The sequence below is a fragment of the Trachemys scripta genome, chromosome 1, assembly GCF_013100865.1.
Source record: "Trachemys scripta elegans isolate TJP31775 chromosome 1, CAS_Tse_1.0, whole genome shotgun sequence".
NCBI lineage: Eukaryota > Metazoa > Chordata > Testudines > Emydidae > Trachemys > Trachemys scripta.
The window spans coordinates 128352812-128372977 of record NC_048298.1 but is presented as its reverse complement, the minus strand read 5'-3'; the positions used below and the strand labels follow the sequence as shown (position 1 = coordinate 128372977).

General features: G+C 44.6%; 1 protein-coding gene across 1 annotated transcript in view; it reads right to left on the bottom strand.

The window, feature by feature from the left end:
• VWF (von Willebrand factor) overlaps positions 1-20166 on the bottom strand; it is a 246104-nt gene that overhangs the window by 120670 nt on the left and 105268 nt on the right. The window contains exons 20-24 of the mRNA XM_034784806.1: positions 13573-13711; positions 12098-12232; positions 4975-5121; positions 4100-4240; positions 92-211 (exon numbers count right to left, since the gene is read on the bottom strand). Coding sequence (XP_034640697.1) covers positions 92-211; positions 4100-4240; positions 4975-5121; positions 12098-12232; positions 13573-13711 — 682 coding nt within the window. The remainder of the gene's footprint in view (positions 1-91; positions 212-4099; positions 4241-4974; positions 5122-12097; positions 12233-13572; positions 13712-20166) is intronic.

Sequence of the window (20166 nt, the reverse complement as noted above, 5' to 3'; positions counted from 1 at the left end):
CAGTGGCAGATTGGCAGGTCGCACAGCTGTAAGCATCTCAGGACAGCCCATGTAGGAATGGAGGACATGAAGGGAATGACAAAAGACTTACCAGTTTTTTGCATTCTTTGAAAAGCTCACTGGTCAATATGCTGCATGAAGTTTCCACCATCATTTGCTTCATTAAGTTGCCACTGCACAATGAAGTAGTCAGAGTCTGCCCCTGTGGGAGCTTAATGTTATAGGACACAAGCAGAGACTGTCATGTTAGTCCTGAACCTAGAACATCAGGATTTTCACTTAATCATGTATATATGGACAGCTCTTAACACTAGACATTTTTCATAACAAACTATTTGCTTATTGGATAAAGCTTTAACCTACCACACTGCAAGCAAATATTATGACAGTGGTTCCCAAACTCGTTCCACCGCTTGTGCAGGGAAAGCCCCTGGCGGGCCGGGCTGGTTTGTTTACCTGCCGCGTCCACAGATTTGGCTGATCGCGGCTCCCAGTGGCCGCAGTTCGCTGCTCCAGGCCAATGGGAGCTTCTGGAAGCGGTGCGGACCGAAGGACGTACTGGCTGCCGCTTCCAGCAGCTCCCATTGGCCAGGAGCAGCCACTGGGAGACGTGATCGGCCGTACCTGCGGACGCGGCAGGTAAACAAACCAGCCTGGCCCGCCAGGGGCTTTCCCTGCACAAGCGGCGGAACAAGTTTGGGAACCACTGTATTATGGCAATGGCAGAGTATAGACTAGACTAGATCACCTCATAGGTAGAGCTGGATGAAAATTGTCAGTGACAAATGCAGATTTGGTAACACCAAAATATTTTGCAAGTCCATGTTGGTTTTCCCAAATAGTTCATTAAAAAAAAAAATCTAACAAGGACTAACCATTTCATTCTGTCATTTCTAAATTAAATGTTTTGGTTTTACAGGTTGAAACAAACTTTTGTTTTGAAATTTCCTTCTATTTTATATTTTTTTAAATGCAAAAACATAAAAAATATGCAAAATCTACACAATATGTTTTGTTCAAACCATTTTTTTTTAACTTTTCAATGCACCAAAAAAATTGAAACATTTCATTTTTGGGGTCTATCCAAAATGATTTTTCCTCCTGATTTTTTGGAACTGTCAGCAAAACCTCAAAATCAGTTATTCGACAACTCTACTACAAGGTTTTCTCTGTCTCTACCCTCTGTGGCTTTTAAACTGTAATTTAAGCTTCAGAAATCACATTGGTAACCTTAGTTCAACCCGGAGCAAATATCCACATTGCATAAATGACCAGATGTAGCTTCTCAGTAAGCCTTACAGCTGACATCACTTAATGGGGGCTTTCATTGGAATTGATACATGTCTCCCTTCAGCAGAAACACAGGACATCACTGTGACTGGAGACAGTGCAACATTCCCCACCCCCATCCCAAGCTCAGCATGGCAAAAGGAAAGCATGTGGTCTGCAAAATATTTATTGCAGAGATATTTTGCAGAGCACATGCTGGATTCTTTCACCTACTAGGCTGGAACAGTGAACGGCTGGCCAGTCTCAGCACAGCTGGCAAGAAAATGTCTCTTGCTCCCTCCCCGAAAAAGGATATTAAGCACTGAGGAGAACATGGAGCTAGATCATGACCATGCCCAGAAACTATTAGCAGTCAAATGCAGTCTTCCCATTTGAGTGTACCAATAAGGGTACTAATTCTGTTTCTTCTCACTTCTTTATTCTTTCTTGTAGCCAAGTGCCTCTGCTCAAGGCTGTGAGTCAAGCTGCTGCCTATCAGTACCAACACCTGCTTACGCTGCCTGCCACGTTCTGTTATTCGCTAAGGAAACTGGCATGAGCCCCTCACTTCCAGAGGGTAGGGTGCAACACACCCATACTACTAACACTATGAGAGCCTCTTCCCATTCCGCATGCCTGAGTCATGTGTTAATGCTGCTGCTGCTCCTCTGGACTGTAGCCAGCCAAACTGATGTGGCAATGTGATTGCCTGTCAGTGTGACCTGATACTATTCGACTGAATGGGTGCTGCTGTTTCTGTGCTGGCTGCCTCTCCACTCTAGTCTATATCCTGCCACCACCCATATCATAACCTTGCTGCTGCCACCCTGGGGCCAGGGCTGGCTCCAGGCACCAGCTTACCAAGCAGGTGCTTGGGGCGGCCGCTCCAGAGAGGGGCGGCACGTGCGGCAATTCGGCGGACAGTCCCTCACTCCTGCTCGGAGCGAAAGACCTTCCGCCGAATTGCCGCCGCAGATCGCGATCACGGCTTTTTTTTTTTTTTGGCTGCTTGGGGCGGCCAAACCCCTGGAGCTGGCCCTGCCTGGGGCCTCACCACCACTGAGGTACTTGGGGTTCCAGAGCACAGCAGAAGCCACCAGAGACCCAATGTGAGATTCCTGACTGGCCCATGAGGGGAAGGAGTAAGGAAAAAGGAAGAGGAGGGGCAGAGGGCAGAGCTACAGAGGATGTCTCCACTGCAGTCATCGGGTGTGATGGCACCTTGCATAGATACACCTGAGCTAGCTTTAATCTAGCTAACTCGGGTACCAGTAGCGGCGAAGTCACACCAGCATGGGCTTCAGCCTGGGCTAGTCGCCTGAGTAATTAATAACCCAGAGTTCCAGGCAGGCTTGTACAGCCCATGCTGAAGCCTGAGCTGCCACAGTGCCTGAGACTTCCAGCTAGCCTGGAAGGGAGAGGAGCGGCATGGGGCAGGGACCTTTCTCAGAAAGAAGAGCTCCTACTTCAGCCCATGCTGAAGCCAGGGAGCAGCCAGTGGCACCAGCCACAGGCAGGAGAAAAAGTCACCTACAGATGTGCACTGAGACACCCATGGTGGGAGGGTAAACAGCAGGAAAGAAGGAAGAGACGAGCCAGTAAGGCAGGACTAGAGGGGGAAATCAGAGAAATGGTGAAGCTACCAATGGGCAGAGGTGATTGAGGAGAAACGCAGACTCTAGGGAATGATGGTGGGATGGGTTGGGGAGCCATTTTGTAGAAATGAGGGGAAGAGAGGTAGGATCTGGGAAATGGGTGACTTTGAAGTTGGCAGACTTTAAAGGGGGCCTCCTTTTAGTGTGCTTGAAAGCCCATCCACATATTATGATGGTGCTCCTGCTCTTTCTATGGTGTCACGCATGCTGCTTGCCTTACCTAGGTGCATCATTTAGTGATACATAGAAATGGGATAGCTTTCCTAAGGAAACTGAGAGAAACAAAGAAAAGAAATGCTTATTTTTAGCATAGACAACTATTACCTTAGGAAGCTGTTACCTTAGGAAGCTATTGTGAGTCCAATCCTGCTCCCATTTTAGACAATGTTGAAACTTCTATTGACTTCAATGGGAGCAAAAGTAGGCCCATGACTTACAAAGAATCTGCAAATTGCAGCCATGACCAATTCAGGGCCCATGACTCTGCCTTCTCACCCTTTTCCATCATAGTTCTCATTTTACCATAATCCTTCAATCGTTATACGTTTTCCTGACTCCAACCCCTAGTGTTATAGCTATATTTCTGAATCTCATGCCCCCATGCACTTCATTTACTAGGAATCTTCTTAACTTGTGGTACCCTAGTATATCTTGCACTTTACATCCCTGCTCATCTTACAAAAAACACTCTGCAATGATCATCAGAATCTAGGGGTGAATATGCAGTTCAGAAAAGGTGAGAAAAATACAGAAAAACTCTGAGGGCCAGCAAATGCTCATAATGGACAGCCTGTAAAGGTTAGGATGATGGGAAATTGGATGTTTATCTGAACTTCTCCTTTCTGGAAATGTAGCTAGAAATTCTGTGAGATCAGGCTCTCAAATGCGATTTCCAGTTATAGCTGGATCTCCTACATCTGGGCTGGCATGCTGTGAGAACAGCCTCTGTCACATGATTTGGCTGTTTAAACATTCGCTCAAATCCAAGCAGCAGGGAGGTCTTGGAAAACTTAAAGAAGTTAACTGAACTTTTAGCAGATCTCAGAAAAGATTCCAGTTTGGTGTGAATTCTGGGAGAGGGGTTAGTTTGTTTGTTTTCCTCCACAGCCATTCAGCAATCCCTAATTGAGGTAGTAACCATTAGTAAACAGTTTTCACAATTCATTCACGGTCACCTTTCTGACATCAGCGCAACCTGGATTGACTTTCCAGGAATTCCCAAAGTCAATTGGATCCACTTCAAGATTATTATTGCTGCTGGTCAAATCATTGTTTTGGATGCCATCAAAATTCCCACACAGACCACACACTTGATCCTTGCAGGGGGGAAAAAAAAACACAAACACATAAATCTTCCACCTTTAGACTGACATGGAGTTTTGTTAATGAACCTTTTTATTCTCATGCTCAATAGATTCAAGACTACACAATGCCTGCCCGTGGCAGGTGCACTACTGTGGGCAAAGGCCTTTAGCCCCCATTCCTACCATACTGACACAGAGAGGAGCAGGAGTAATCTGTCTCCCAGCACTCCAGGGATCAAGAAGGGGACATTGGCTACCACTGCCTGTTCTGACTGACTCTACTGGGAGTGTGTCTGGATGAGTCATGGATTTAGCGATGGGCCCACTTCTCCTGCTGCCCATGAAAGTCACTGTGCTGTGGGGAGCGCTAGCAAAGCCTGCTCAGAAATGTATTCCCTTCAGCTCCCAGAAGAAACTGTCCCTTTCAATTGCCCTCACTGAGGGCATGATGCCTAAGTGCTTCTCCTCCCTCTTCATTCCTAGCATGGTTCAACCTCCCGAGAACCATAACTGAGCCCTTAGTGTTGAACCACTAGAGAAAAATATTAATCCATAGTGTATTAGTAGAAAGGCCTTTTGTTTTTTGAGAGAGGGCCTAATGTTTCACATGAATCTATTAACATGCCTACATAAGAAATACTGAATTCCTTCCTTGCTCCCCCAGAAGGATCTGTCCAGATGTATTCATTAGGGAACATTAGGAGCACTTTCCTAGTGAGAATGAGAAATAAATCAAAGGTACTTACTTTGAAATGTCCTTTCAAAATAACGGAGACGCCCATGGCCAGATCCCAGGTTACAGAGATTCCTTTGCCCAGTAAGAGAATGTAAAAGCGCCCGGACTTCAGGACTTCAAAATTGGTTTCATCTCTAAGAGGCTGCTTGATTTCCACCTAAACATGAAAAACACTGTGTGCTAGCAAGGACAGCTCACATATAAACAGGTCATTGTAACTTCCCTCCGTGCTCCATGTACTTGCTAACGAAGGGCACTTTTGAGAAGTGCCAGGGTGCGGTTAGTTGACTGTTCAGTGAAATCCCATTGCTGCTGCTGCAGAGCACTGTACTGGAACCTATACATCAATAGCACACAGGGTTGAGCACAAGCTCAGATGTCTCACACAAAAACCTTCCTGTGGATGAATTACTCCTTTAACGAAACAACTTTGAATGGCAGAGGGAATTGGGATGGAAACCCACTGGTTTCATTCTGATCAGGGCCGGCTTCAGGGATTTGCAGCCACAAAAAAGAAAAGCCGTGATCGCGATCTGCGGCGGCAATTCGGCAGAAGGTCCTTCGCTCCTAGCGGGAGTGAGGGACCGTCCGCCGAATTGCCGCCGAATAGCTGGACCTGCCGCCCCTGTCCGGAGTGGCCGCCCCAAGCACCAGCTTGCCAAGCTGGTGCCTGGAGCTGGCCCTGATTCTGATTACAAGTTCTCAGTGTTCTGAGTGAAGCAGTGTCCCCTGAGCCCTCCAGACGGAGCTCCCACTGGTCGCTGGGATAGATACACAAAGGAATCACCTTTAAATGGAAATAGCATTGGGGATGGATTTGCTAAGAAAAGGATGACTAAGTAAATTCAGCTAAGTCAATTACTGGCCAATTAACAAGTAACGAACAGACATCAGTATCAGTTTCCTTTTTTTTTAGAAAGCACGACAATCATCAAATTCATGGTGCCTGCAACAGCTGTAACAAAAATAAATGTGGCCTACTTATCACAAAGTGCACAGAACTCCTTCCATATTAAACATTGGAATCAAGGGGCAGGTTCTGACTTAGAGCTGTGGAAGATTTGCTTCCACTGCCATGTAAAAGGACAGCCTCACCACCAGCAGATCTCTGGATTCTTTTTTTATCAATTAACTTTTCCATCACTAACACTTCCCCCTGCCCTCTCTTGCCAGTTTTCTATGCTTGGGACCTCTTTCTGTCTGTATTTGGCTACAATGTCACAGCCTCCAGCTGCTAATGAGGTGAGAGATTAATTTAAAATGTTTCCTTTCATACTGTATTTCCTTTTCAGTGGGAACCCTAACAGGATTACTAGCCACATGTTGTGAGGAAGGTCTGGAATGGCTGTTTAAGTAGTGCTAAGGTGTTAATTCAAAATGTTGAATTTTGGGAGGGGGGGTGAGTCCTCCAAAAGGGTACAAATAGGACTTAGTTTAAGAGAGGAGAAGGAGTACAGCAACCCTAAGAACAAAGAGAGAGCTCCCCATCCTCTCCCCAGTTTGGGTAAGCACTGCTTCCCCAGGGCTCCAATTTCTTTGTTGGTGCAGTGAGAGGTCCCCATTCTGTTTCAATCTACTTCAACCATGAGCTGTAAGAAAGGAGCACTCATCCTCAGAGAGGGCCCAATCCTGCAACCATTAAGGATCTCTTGAGCAGGGGCTTCAAAATCCTCCAGGGAGGCATTATATGAAACAAACTAGTTCAGTGACACTCAACTTTAAAATGGGGAGTTAGAAGAAGAAATTAAAAAGGGGGAGGGGATAGAAAGAGGAAGCTAGTCACAAAGACCCTAAAGCTGAAAGCAAAGACACTGAAGTCCTTAAAGTCAGCAAAGAGGCTACTTAGGCATCCCATAAAACAGTCTCATGGGGTCCTAAGCAAAATAGGAAACAAGAAGGCAAGAAAAATGAATAAATATTGTTAAATGGCAAGGTCCAAGGATCCCTTCAAAGATAGAAATCCAGCCCAACTGAAGCCAATTAAAAGAATGCTGCAGTGAGGTCAAGATGAAAAGGTCATTGACAGCGTTTCTCAGTGCCAGAGTGCCATTTGAGGAGGTGGCTACCATACCTCAAATTCTTATCTATTTGACATTCGTGATTTCTTTTCCTATTGACATTTCCCATGCTCTTCTGCATGCTTCTCCTTGAGTTAGATTTTTATTCACTCAGATGACCCTTTCTGGATTGCTTTTCCCAGTCTTTTTTCTGCTTTCTCAAACATGTAAGCTCACAAAGGTTGAGTTGCACAGTGTTTTCCTTGTAAACATTGGAAATTTGAGATGGTTTGAGTTTTAAATCCTCTCTATATTGTTGCTTTGCTTCCAGAGGTGGCTGAGCCAATATGGCTAACCCTGCAGATGCAGGGAGCACCAGCTACAGAGTCCCCACATCAGGGATGAGCTGAAACACTCGTGCAATGTTAGATGGTTCTGCACAAGCACTGCAGAGCTTTGCTGCTTGGTGCTCACCAAGAGCTCGGTGGTGGTAGTAACTTGAAGCCTTTGAGAAACTGGGATTTCTCCCCTTCTACTGCTGTCCTTGATGGAGTGGATTCCTACCCACTCAATTTAACAGGAATCCTCCATCTACTATTTCCCTTGCATTCCTACACTCCACTTCTGGACACATAACTTCTTGCCCACATCCTACAGGTCCAAACCTCCCAGCTGCCGTGGCATAGAAATGCGAGGCAGTTAGGAGTTAAGAGTAGAATAATATTACACATTGAATCTGGAGCCTTAAAGACAGTCTAATGGCTTTACAGAGCACCTCAGATTGTTGGAACTGGCTCTCTTTTAAAAGAGGATTGGCCAATTGGTGTTATTCCAATCAAATCCCTGACTAAAAATTACTTAGCAGCATTGCCTGAGGAAAAATACAAAGTCCATTTTACTGGGGTGGAGTGGACTCGGTGTGTAGGGAATTGAAAGGAACTCACTACCAACCCAGTATGCTGAGAACGTCCTGAAAGGTCCCGAGTATCTGAAGTTCTCATTGACTTCACGATGAGTCGAGAACTTTCAGCACTTCCTCACAAGGGGCACTCATCATTATTAAGAGCTCAAGGTAATGGGCTACACAACAAAAGCCATTTACAATGCACAACAATAGCTATATTGACCATATTAATAATACCCCCTACTTACACACAAATAGATGGCACTCTACATAGATTAGATATCTACATATATACAGATGCTACTACTTTTATTATATAGAATTCTCAAAACAAACATGTAATACTGACCCTATCCCAGCTCTCTGAGGTTTAGTGCAATATTTAGATCAGGGGTCGGCAACCCATGGCATGCATGCCAAAGACGGCACGCGAGCCGATTTTTAATGGCACACTGCTGCCTGCCGGAGTACCGCTCAGCCCGCTGCCGAACCCCGGCAGGCAGCAGCGTGCCATTAAAAATCTTGCCCAACCCAGCCGGCTCTTCTCCCCCTCCCCCCCACCGTACCGCTCTCTCTGGTGAGGGAAGGGGGCAGAAGCAAGCTTGGGCCTGCCAGCTGCTGCTGTCCAGCAGGCTCCATTGGCAGCCAAGCTTCCCCCTCCCCCGCCTCCTCTCCCTCCCTGCTGCCGATGGCCCTTGTGAGGGAGGGGAGAAAAGCAGCCCTCGCTGCTCGGACTGGTAAGGAGGCAGAGAAGAGGCAGGTGGGTAGGAGCGGGGCGTATACTCCAGCCCCTGGCTGTGAACCGCTCAGGGGGCTGGGAGCACCCCCCTGATCCCAGCCCTCTGCCCTGACCCCTGCACCCCCCTTGCACCCCAACCCCCTGCACCCCCCCACAACCCCATCCCTGACTCCTGCATCCTCCACACATACTCAGCCCCCCCACGCCTTGACTCCTGCACCCCCTCACATGCCCCCAGCCCTCTGCCCTGACTCCTGCACCCTCCACACATATCCAGCCCCCCCAAACCCACCTGCCCTGACTCCTGCACTCCCCACACATACCCAACCCCTCCATACCCTCTGCCCTGACCCCTGCACTCCCCACACATCCCCATCCCCCCCACACTCCATGCCCTGACTCTTGCACCCCCCACATCCTCACCCCCCACCCTGAGCACCAGGTTGGCAGCAGGCTGAGTGAGGCCAGTGACTGGGACCCCAGCTGGCAAGGGGGTGGCAGCCAGAACCCCAGACTGGCAGCAGGCTGAGCTGCTCGGCCTGCTGCTGGTCTGGGGTTCTGGCTGCCGGCACAGGGTTCTGGCTGCTGGTCCCTTGCCAGCTGGGGTCCCAGCCGCCAGCCCCGCTCAGCCCGCTGCCAACCTGGGGTTCTGGCTGCCGGCCCCGCTCAGCCCGCTGCCAACCTGGGGTTCTGGCTGCCCGGCCCCTTGCCAGCTGGGGTTCCGGCTGCAGGGCTTGCTCAGCCTGCTGCCGGCCTAGGTGAACGGAACCCCAGGCTGGCAGTGGGCTGAGCAAGCCAGCGGCTTAAGATCAGCATTTTAATTTAATTTTAAATTAAGCTTCTTAAACATTTTGAAAACCTTGTTTACTTTACATACAACAGTAGTTTAGTTATATTATATATAGACTTATAGAGAGAGACCTTCTAAAAAATGTTAAAATGTATTACCGGAACATGAAACCTTAAATTAAAGTGAAGAAATGAAGACTCGGTACACCACTTCTAAAAGGTTGCCGACTCCTGATTTAGATGGATGCACAGCTAGAAGGGGCATCCATTTGTGGAGTAGAAGGAGGACAGAATTTTCCTGAAAGGAATCCTTTCATTCAAAATCTGCCTAGTGTTTGTTCTACTTCTGTTTTGTCTTTGCCAGCCCACTACAATTTGGACCTGGCTCAGCCAATCTTTCCCCCGCCCCTCATTTAAGGAAATGGCGATCCCCCATCTCCCTTACTGCTCTACACACTGTTTTTTTTCTGCTCACATTTGGGTATTTTCTCTTCTAAATAATCACAAAATCAGTCTGTGTTTGTCTTTCCAAAATTTAGACACGGATCAGAACTGATCAAAATAGAATTGAAATGTTAACCTCAGTCACAGATTTATTATGTTTATGGAGGCTCCTTGCCCAAATCATGAAGTAGTAAACTTCTGACCCTGAGAAGTGGCAGATATTAATTGTTTCAGAAGAGGAATATAAATGACCTCATGCAGCATTTTAACACCTCCTGGGATAGTCACACCCAGGTACCTTGCATAGTTCTTGGACCACTTCAAACTAGAAGCTGCCTTCAAAACAACATCTTCAAACATCTGATGCAGCACAGAAGCATTTTGACATTTGCTAAATACAAACTTCCAGTTTTCTATTTGTTTTAAATCTAGGCTAATTATAGTAATTTTTATATATAATAAATAATTGTCAAAATCAAAATGAAACATTTCAATTGACCCAAACTGAATTTTGAGGAGGATTTTTGGGTTCTCAACATTGTTTCTGATTTTAATTTTTCTTCCAGATTAATGACAAGAAAATGTTTTGCTGTCTACAAATTTTCATGGGACAGGAAAAAAACATTTCTTGCCCAGCTGAGAGTTGAGAGTTTAGTCGGTGTTGTGTGGGTAATCTGCAATGCAGATGAAATACTTATGGGCGCAGATTTTCAAAAGAACCCAGCACCCTCTCTGTTCACAAAAGTTGCTGCTGGATGCTTAGTTCTTTTGAAAAATCTAGCCACGTATTTAGGTGCCTAAATGGAAGGTAGGCTTTTTTTTAAAAAAAAGCTGGTGCTGATTGTCATTGCTCAGCCCTCTTGCAAATTCTGGCCCGCGTGGCTGACCCCAGTGCCAAGAACAGCTTGTTACTTGTGCACACCCAAGGGAGGTTTCCCTTTAGTTGCAATAAGTAACAGGACTGCTCTGGGAGCTGAAATGTCCTGTGTACAATCCCCCCAAGCAATCCTTGTGTCTGAATGGACCATACAGAGATGTGATCAAGAAAGGTTATAGGTTATGTACTCAGTGCTTTGATGTAAGCCACTCCCAATAACCTGGAACATAACAGTTTGCAGGTTTAAACCAAGTGAAAAGCTGGTTTGATTTTGTGCGTTAAACCCAAAACAAGACAAATGTTGTGTGGTTTCATGTTTCTCTCTGAACATTTTTGCAAAGATCTACTCCGGATTCCAGGACAGAGTACAGTACTTCAGAAGTTTGGGTAATTGTAACTCTATAACTCACTGGAGATCTGTAATGTACGAACACAGAGACATTCCTGGCTGTTAAAACGCCCAAGGCAAATAGCTGAAACCTGCCCTCTGGAAACGTTATTTCCTGTCATGGAGTGGGGTGGAAGGTGGGAACAGTTCCTGGTCATTTTTTGACAGTGTGTAGGGAAGGCGGAGGAAGAGGAATCCAGTCATCTGGATTTTCCATCTGACATTTGTTTTAGCCTGGGGAAGGAAGCTGACATTTGCATCAGCTCCTGCAACATGCCTGGTCCTTCATATGACTAAATTAAACCACAGTTTTACTAGGTAAGGGACAGACATTTCTTGCAATAGCTATGCTTGAAATAGATTTATACCTTAAAGTATGTAGAAGGACAAGGGAGGTACAGTCTGGTACTGCCCCATTAAAAAAAAAGAGAAAGCAAACTCAAAGTAAAATGAAATGATCTCCCTGTCATTTCTCTGTGCCACTTGCAGCTTTTTGTTTAATGGAATGTAGCTCCTCCAAATGAAGAATCCATGATGAGGGCCCAGGCTGCATAGAGCATTTTCCAATAAGGCACTCAAAAGAAGCAACAGCAGCAGCACTCCATTTAACAGCCCTGGCAAAGGACTGAAGGGCACCAGCAAAATGCCTTTAATTAGCTGGCCCATGATGGCTAGTTACAGAACCCCACCTAAAATTTGCTTTATAGGTGCTACCTCCTGCAAGGCAGGACTTGCAGAGATTCATTACAGCAAAGCAAAGAAACACATTTAGCCCCACGAGTGGAATTGTATCATATACTCCCAAACAATTCATCACAATTAACTGATGTAGGATTTACATTCCCCACACTCTGTGTCACTGGCATGTTCATTTTATTACATGGCTCTTCAAATATCAAAACAGTAGAAGGTTCATCCCCCATGTTACAACCCATCCTGAAATACTGGCAGACCATTTGTAGAGGAAGAGGGAAGAGAAGCAGACGAGTACATACATTTCCATTGAACAGCTCTATCTCCCCGTTGTCAAACAGAATGGTAAGCCTTTTAGTGCACTTTTCTCCAGTTAAGCCACATCCCTCATTTGAAATGAGAACTCGAAAGGTTCCAGGCTCATCCTCACAGTAATCCTATTAAAGGGAAACAAATGCAATGGGTCATTAATAACAGGGACATTTGAAACATACCGAAAAACACCTGGGGAAAATGCAAGTCTGAAAAGCTGAACTCTTTCAGCAATGTGGGGCTGCTCAGACATTTGTCAGCTTGCTAGTTTCTCCACTACTCATACATTTTGTCCTGACCATAGAGGGAGACAAAGGCACACTTGGCCAGCATGTAACATTTGCACAGATACTTTGTAAAGAGCTCTTTAACTATAAGGGTTTCAGAGGCAATGTTAACTGTGCTATCTCAGGGATATACAATGGGTGCAGTGTTTATCAGCTTTATGTACACAAGAGAAGGCAAGATGTCACAATTCATATAATGAAATAAAATGAAACCACATCTGGGTTATGAAGTGGATTTTTATTTCTGTAAATACAAGAAACATGATGTAGTGTTTCAAACATAATGCTTGGACACTGATGATTGAGGTTCTAATTTTTGTGTCTGCCACAGGCTTGTTTGTGGTCTCAGACAAGATCTTTCTTTTCTTCATTTCTCCATCTGTACAATTAGAATAACACCACCAATCTACTTCACATGGAGGTGCATGGCTTAGTTCATTAACATTTGTAAACAGTGAGATTCATGGAGGGACGGTACTATGGAAATGCAAAGTATTGTTATCTTTTAAGAATGGATCTATTCCATATTTGGCCAGATTTTCATATATTGCCCTCTGCTTTTGCAGTCACATATTTACACCCACATTTATTTGCATGTATAGCTGCAATCTTCAGGCCACTTAGATATCTAAGTCTCTGAATTGTTGGAGTAATGAGAGATTTAGACATGTGTGTTTACAAACACACACACACACACAGAGAGAGAGAGAGAGAGAGAGAGAACCCCCAGAAAATAAGTTGTTTCAGATCAGCTTGACACATGCTGGTGACTTGAAAGTATGAACAAATTAAGTTTAAATTCTAGAGGCACTGCGATTGAGTGTAGTTAATTGAGAGAAGGCCAGTCTTGTAGAGACCCTGCAGTTCACTTTGTGGGATATCAGCAAAGTGGGGTGGGGTATCAGAGAAGGGGCTTTCAGAGAAAGAAGCCTCCCAGAAACCAATAGTGAGTATTTACTAGTAGGTATGAAGTTGTCAGTGCTCCTATTTTTTCCAAGCCATCTCACCCACTGCTGAGTCCTGTGCACCTCTGTTATATATCCGGCCTAGCAATGAAGGATGTTTTACAGTAACTCATTTAAATGTTGGCTTTTTTTTCTTTGTTTATGGCTTACAAACAAAGTATTTTTTTAACCTGACATGTCATTCTAATAATGAACAATAGTCTTAATTCTTACCTGAACCAACACATATTGACAGTCACCTGGAAACATATATTTCAGTCCATCAAATGTCAAGAAATGGGCTGTACCAATAACTGAGCAGGTGGCATCACATACATTATCTGTGCAGTCCCACTTTCGACCACGACACACACTGCAAGAGAGAGAACAGAAGACCGACAGCTATTACTGTTTATTATTTATATAGTGCCAAATGCGTGCCAGACACTATTTGCAAAGATGAGGTTCTTGCCTCAACGAGCATAAAACCCAAAGAAACAATACACTGAGACAAAGAAAACTGGAAGAGAAGTAGCAGCAAGCAGAGTGACAGAGCATTCATTGTGATTGTGTAGGGGGGGGAGGGGGTCGAGCACCCATGGGAAAGAGGGGAAGTCGGCGCCTATGCCTGTGCACCACAAAAGGTTCATGCCCTGGTCATCTATGAATAGGACTTACCTTCTGTGCTTATCTGAGTTTGAACCAGAGCAAGGAATCAATAACTGATGCTTCAGCAGAACTTTAATATCCTCAACAAAGAAAGTTGATTTTAGGTATGAAGTACAAAAACCATAGAGATGTAATTTCAATAAATTTAAGGAAGACCTCTCCACCATATCTAAAACTGATATCAAGAGATCAGATCTATCATACATATAAACCGCTATGGCAGGGATCACCAGGTGGTCTTTCTTTCAAATTCTTTTTCTTAGTGTTCAAGCAAGTGTTCAATCTTGGGTAGACATGCTGTGGTGATGGTGCTAGTTTTTGGGTTACGCAAGGCTCTTAGGAAGGGAGCTGTAATAGCAACAGAAGAGTTTTCTCTTTGCCTTGGTCTCTAATTAGTCGATTCTTGAGGCAGAGTTGCTTTCTGGGACCTGGGCAGTAATGCCAGGTTGAGATTCCCTGCATACTGCTTGACCATCTCTGTCCCAGGACTGGTGTAAATGTGTAAGTACAACAAGTTACACTTACAATATAATCATTAGCAGGGCCGCTGAGAGCGGATTCGGGCCCCAGTGAAAAAAAATTTTCGGGCCCCCCCAGCAAGGGCGGACCAGCTAAACAGGGCCAACGATGGGGGGGGAAGCCAAAGAAGCTAGGCCTTCTTCCGGACCACTGGGCCCTGGTAAGGTGACGGGGAGAGTGGGGGGAGCTGGGGAAGCCGGGCCCCAGACCCCCTTCCAGATCCCAGTACTTTGTACCGGCTTTCCACACCCCCTCTCGTTGGCTCTGATCAATAGGCAACACTGTCTCTCACATGTGCAACAAGCCCAATGGGGGAGTATTCTGAATCAGTGCAATAAAGAGAAGCACAGGTAATCTAGAGCTCAGATCATGTTTTATCTCAACAAGCTGAGGTAAAGTAGAAATCAGTTAAGTGGGGAATAATCACAAGTAAATCAGAAATAGTTGTTTTAGCAGGAACTACTACTTAGGCTCACACCCTAAGCTACTGTAAACTATTACTGTTCTCTACTGTATATTCTCTTCTATTATCTTAATTAAACTCACTTTATAGGTAACAATTTATTTCATGAACTAACAGAGTTTGGTATAAGAAAATACAATGCACTAGAACATAAAACCCACTGTTATATGTTCCCTTTTCAGTTTCTCAGTTTTCAGCCCCTGTAAGACCAAAGTTTGAAGGAAAAGTTGTTAGGATGTTTAATTACATCTTGAGCAATCCTCTTGTGCAGTCTTCGTTGACTATTTTAAGTTCCAGCTCAAATAAAGACGTATTCCTTAATGTGATGTGTCAGCTCCTTGATTGAACAATTTTCACTCTGTTCCTTTCTGGCTTCCAGTCCCTTGCTCTCTGACAATTTCTCTATTCCTGTCACTTCACACCTTTTATACTTTAAAATGATGTCTGAATATTTTGTTTTACAGTCCTTACCATTTTCTTACTTTCACTGCAGCTCACTTTCTCTTTATTTCTCTTTAATTACAGTTTATCTGTTATTACAGCTTATTTCCTTCCCATTTCATTCTTGCTTTACTTTTCTCAGTTTTCTAACAATGTTTTTTTCTAATGATTCCTTAGATTGCTTCAGAGACTCGTTAGTTATTTTCCCTCATTTAACTGCTCTGCGTTTAACTTTTCCTCTCACATCACAGCCGCAGGCTCAAGCTCACCCTGCTTCAACTGCCCTGGAAACCTTGGAGATCTCCAGGCTGCCCCTACCCCAAGAGCAGCTGTTTTGGGCTCCCCTTGTTTCAAATCAAAACAAACAAACAAACCAACCAACCTTCTAAACACCATGAGGCTGCTTCTGAGCAGCCAATTTGCACTGCTCCCAATGCTCTTTTGACCCAGCAGACTCCAATACAGGTTGGGCACACAATAATTTTGTATGAGTGTGCTGACAGAAAATTAAATGTAAACGCTTCACCCAGCCAATAAATCTTACAGTAGCCTAATTTACCTAGGAATGACAACTTGGGTAAGGCTTGCATAGCCAAGCGGGGGAAAGTTTTACATTTTCTCAAAGTCTATAATGCTACTACCTGTTCCCTCCCTATGGGCCCAATCCAGAGCCCACTGAAGTTAATGAGACTTTCCATCGACTTCAGTGGCCTTTGGAGCAGGTCCTAAACTACTGCCACTCTCTGAGACATTCAAAGCACCAGTGGGTGCCTCAGGGCCTCTCCCTGACCTGAAGAGTTACAATCTTCCAGTCAGTGAATGAAAACAATACCTTTCAACTTATGTGACCGATCTCAACCAGCCAACATAGTTTAGATTTCAAATACTGTGTACCGAATATTCTCATTGACCTGTTTGAGATCAATCCAGAGTTTTAAAATCAAAACAAAACACTCTGGAAAATCATTTGTCTAGTAAATTCTAACAACAGGTATATTTGCAAAAATCATCATCTGCTCCTGGATATTCTGAGAGCAAGAAAACAAATTGGAATGTTTCAAGTCAATTATTTGCTGCAGATTATTTGCCCAAATCTAGTGATATCCATCAAAGTGAAAAGAAGGTTGTGTTATTCCTCCAGGCATAAATTCACTTATGGTTTAGTCAGGATCAGACTCCTGGCCTACCAATTGACTCATCTAGCTCTCTGTGGGCTATGTTTGACCTTTGTTCTCATTGTGTCTGAACTCCACAATGAGAGGAAATCTACAAGGGGTTGAGAGTAGGCCTTACTCCCCTGCAAGGCCTGTTTTAGACCCAGGCACAGTGCAGCCTGATTAAATTACTGCATAATTCTAACAGTGCCATACTGGAGAGAGTGACTGAGCAAATAGAAAGTCTATTACCACTGTGCCCCCTATGCAGTGTTCCCAAACTGTGGTAGGTGTACCCCAGTGGCACATGAGCTTGATGATCCATCAATCCACTTCAGAACAAATTTTTTAAGGAGGTGGTACGTGAACCAATTAATTTTGGGATCCACTACAGGATCCTTTACGAAAATAAATAGATATGGAGCAAAATCCTATGCTGCACCTCCTATGCTTCACACCCTCCCAATCCCAAACTCTTGCAAGGGCTGAACAGGGCCCCCAGTGTAACTGAGATACCCCTGGAGACCTATTTAAATTACAACAGCCTCCTGAGGCTGCCCTATGGGCCATAGTACTGCCTGGAATCTCTGCAGCACTCTTTGCTGCAGCCCTACCGCAGGCATGGCCCCTATATTGTGGTTTGCAAGCGAATCCTCTGAAGAACAGCCTGTAGCCATCTGCCTCCATACCCATCCTCAGGGAGTCCTCCCCCAGGTGGATATGGGACTTTTAGTGCCACTTTACACCACTCAGACCCTTTTACCTGTCGTAAATAGGCCAGAGTGGGAGTAAGAATCTCACTCATTACCTTTAAAACAATGCATCAGTATGGATAGGTTATCCCTTCAGTTACAGACTGCATGTAGAAATATGTGCTTTCCTGAACTCCCTTATTACAAGAAGAGGGCTGGGCAGAGTGTGCTGGAATATTTCATAATGCTGTTAGTGTTTGATTGTGGATATCCTGCTCTGCTCAGCATATCCTTTTACAAAAACACTTTTATTATCCTCCCAAGACCATTATATGTTAAATATGAAGCATAATGTGACTGGCCCTTCTTTTATTTGTGATAGTGTCCCTTTTTCCTCTTAGGAAGCCAAAATAGTAGTAGATTTAATATCCAACTGATGCCAGAGGACATGTGTTTACTCTGTTTACTCTAGTGACCAAGTTTGTGGACCAAGAAACCAGGCCTGTAATTCAGCCTGCCAATGGTTTCTGTTCAGATTGTATTACTTAAGTATAATACCATCCCTGTCCAAAGAAGTCTCCCTGTTCTTAAATGCATTTCATTCTTAATGGTATTTTATCTGACCCAGCAATTTGAGACATTACCTCATAGTCTGACAGAACAATACTCTGAGGGATGCCATTGGGCAAGACTGCCCCTGGTCAATTCTAATGTGGCGGTCAAACCAAACTAGGAGATAGATGGGCTTCAGACTATCTGGCCTACCACAGGCCACACATAGTAAGAGGCCAGCCAACCTCTTTCATGCCGCAGAATAGGAGCAGAGCCACCTTTTCACTGTGCACTGAGAGTAGCTGGTCAGAAAAAGGAGAAATCTGGTCAAGTTCATGGTTTGGGATCATCATGCCTCACTGCTACTGTAATAATTGAACTGCACTGCTAATCTCATATAAAAACACAGACGTTAGAAAAAAGTGGGCAGGAAAGACGTTAGAAAAAAGGAGGCAGGAAATATTATTATTATTTTTTTTTTTTTTTTTTACTTTTCTCCTTCTTGCTCATTCCTTCTCTGTCTTTTCTCCTTACTGCCAGCTGTACACAGCCCTGGAGCCTGCTCCTATGCATCTATAACAGGGGTCTCCAAACTGCAGCCCGCAGGCCGGATCCGCCTGGGGCTTCCATTTATCCAGCCCTCCAACCAACAGGGGAGAAGCAACAGCTGAGTAGGCAGGAGCAGGCAGAAGGAGGGGCCGCCGGCAGCAGCTCACACAGGGCAGCAGCACAGCTGAGCTGTGCAGAGGGGTGAGTGCCTCTGGGAGCCAGTGTCCCCCCAGAAGGGGAGCCAACTTAGGGGAGAGTCATTGCTTCAGCAAAGCAGGTAGAGGGAGAAGCAAACAGGCAGGCAGGCTGCACGCAGCTGAGCAGGCACGCTGAACAGACTGCCGGCAGCAGCGCAGGGGCTCAGCTGAGCTGAGCTGTGCAGAGGGGTGAGTGCCTCTGGGAGCCAGTGTCCCTCCAAAAGGGGAGCCAATTTAGGGGAGAGTTGCTACTGCAGCCGATCAGGCCCGGACCCCTGCCTTAGAGTAAAAATACAAACCAGATGCTTAATTACATCTCCAATAAATGGAATAAAGAAGATGGAAATTAACAATTTCATAATGGTTAAATTTTAACTACATCACTAATAGAACCAAACAGTATTTGTGTGATACAAATGTGTGAGTTTTTAGAAATAAAATTAAAAAAAGTGAAATGATTTTTAATGTATTGACAAATATTTTGTGTGATTTCATAGTACCTGCATCGATTAACTTTTATACTGATTTAGAATTTAATGCAACACTGACACGGTAGAATAGTGTCATTTTTTAATTATTTTGCATATATTTAATTTCTTTCACAGTTGCTTCGGCCCGCGAAGCACCTTCAAAAATCTAATATGGCCCTCGTCTCAAAGTTTGGGGACTCCTGATCTATAATGCAGAAGTGCCTAATTCTCTTAGCTCACCAGTTTTACACAGGTGTAACTTCATTGATTTCAGTGGAGCTACACCTGTGAATGTGAGAGGAGAATAAAACACGTAGGATGATTTGGGGGGGCGGGGTGTTGTATGTTTTTAGCAATCAGTCATGCCACCATGCTAGTTATGTTTATCGTTATGAGATTATTAAGGGTTTCTAGATAATGCTTAAACCCTTTTGTTGTACTGACTACAGTAATAATACTTAGTTCTTATATAACACTTGTAATCAGTAGATCTCAAAGCACTTTATAAAGGAGGTCAGTATCATCATCCCCATTTTATATGGGGAAACTGAGGCAGAGCATGGGGAAGTGACTTGCCCAAGGTCACCCAGCAGGCCGTTGCAAATTCACATTGGTAACTAGTAGACCCAGAGGTCCTGATCCAAAGTCCCTGGAGGTCATTTGGAGTCTTTCCACAGTCATCAAAGGACTTTGGATCAGGGCCACAGTGAGTTACTGAATGTTGCTAATTAACAAGAGAGGGAATATAAAACATGAAAAAGCAAGGGTAATGCATCACAGCCTTTTTTTTCATTTATTTAATCAATTATGATGATTATATATTTGTGTCAGAACAGTGCCTAGAGACCTTGCTTGAGACTAGGGCCCCATTGTGCTAAGCACTCTACATATTTTAAGAGCCAGCCTCTGCCTCAAAAAATGTACAGTCTCCATAGACACGACAGATAAAGGGTAGGGTACAGGGAGTTTTATCCCTACTTTATAGCTGGGAAAAGTGAAGCACAAAGAGACTGAATCACTTGCCCAAGATCATGTAGATAAGTCTATGGCAGAGCTGGGAACGGACCCTAGATCCTTCCCGTCCCAGCCTAGTGCCTTAACATGAGATTAATTGTAGTTTAA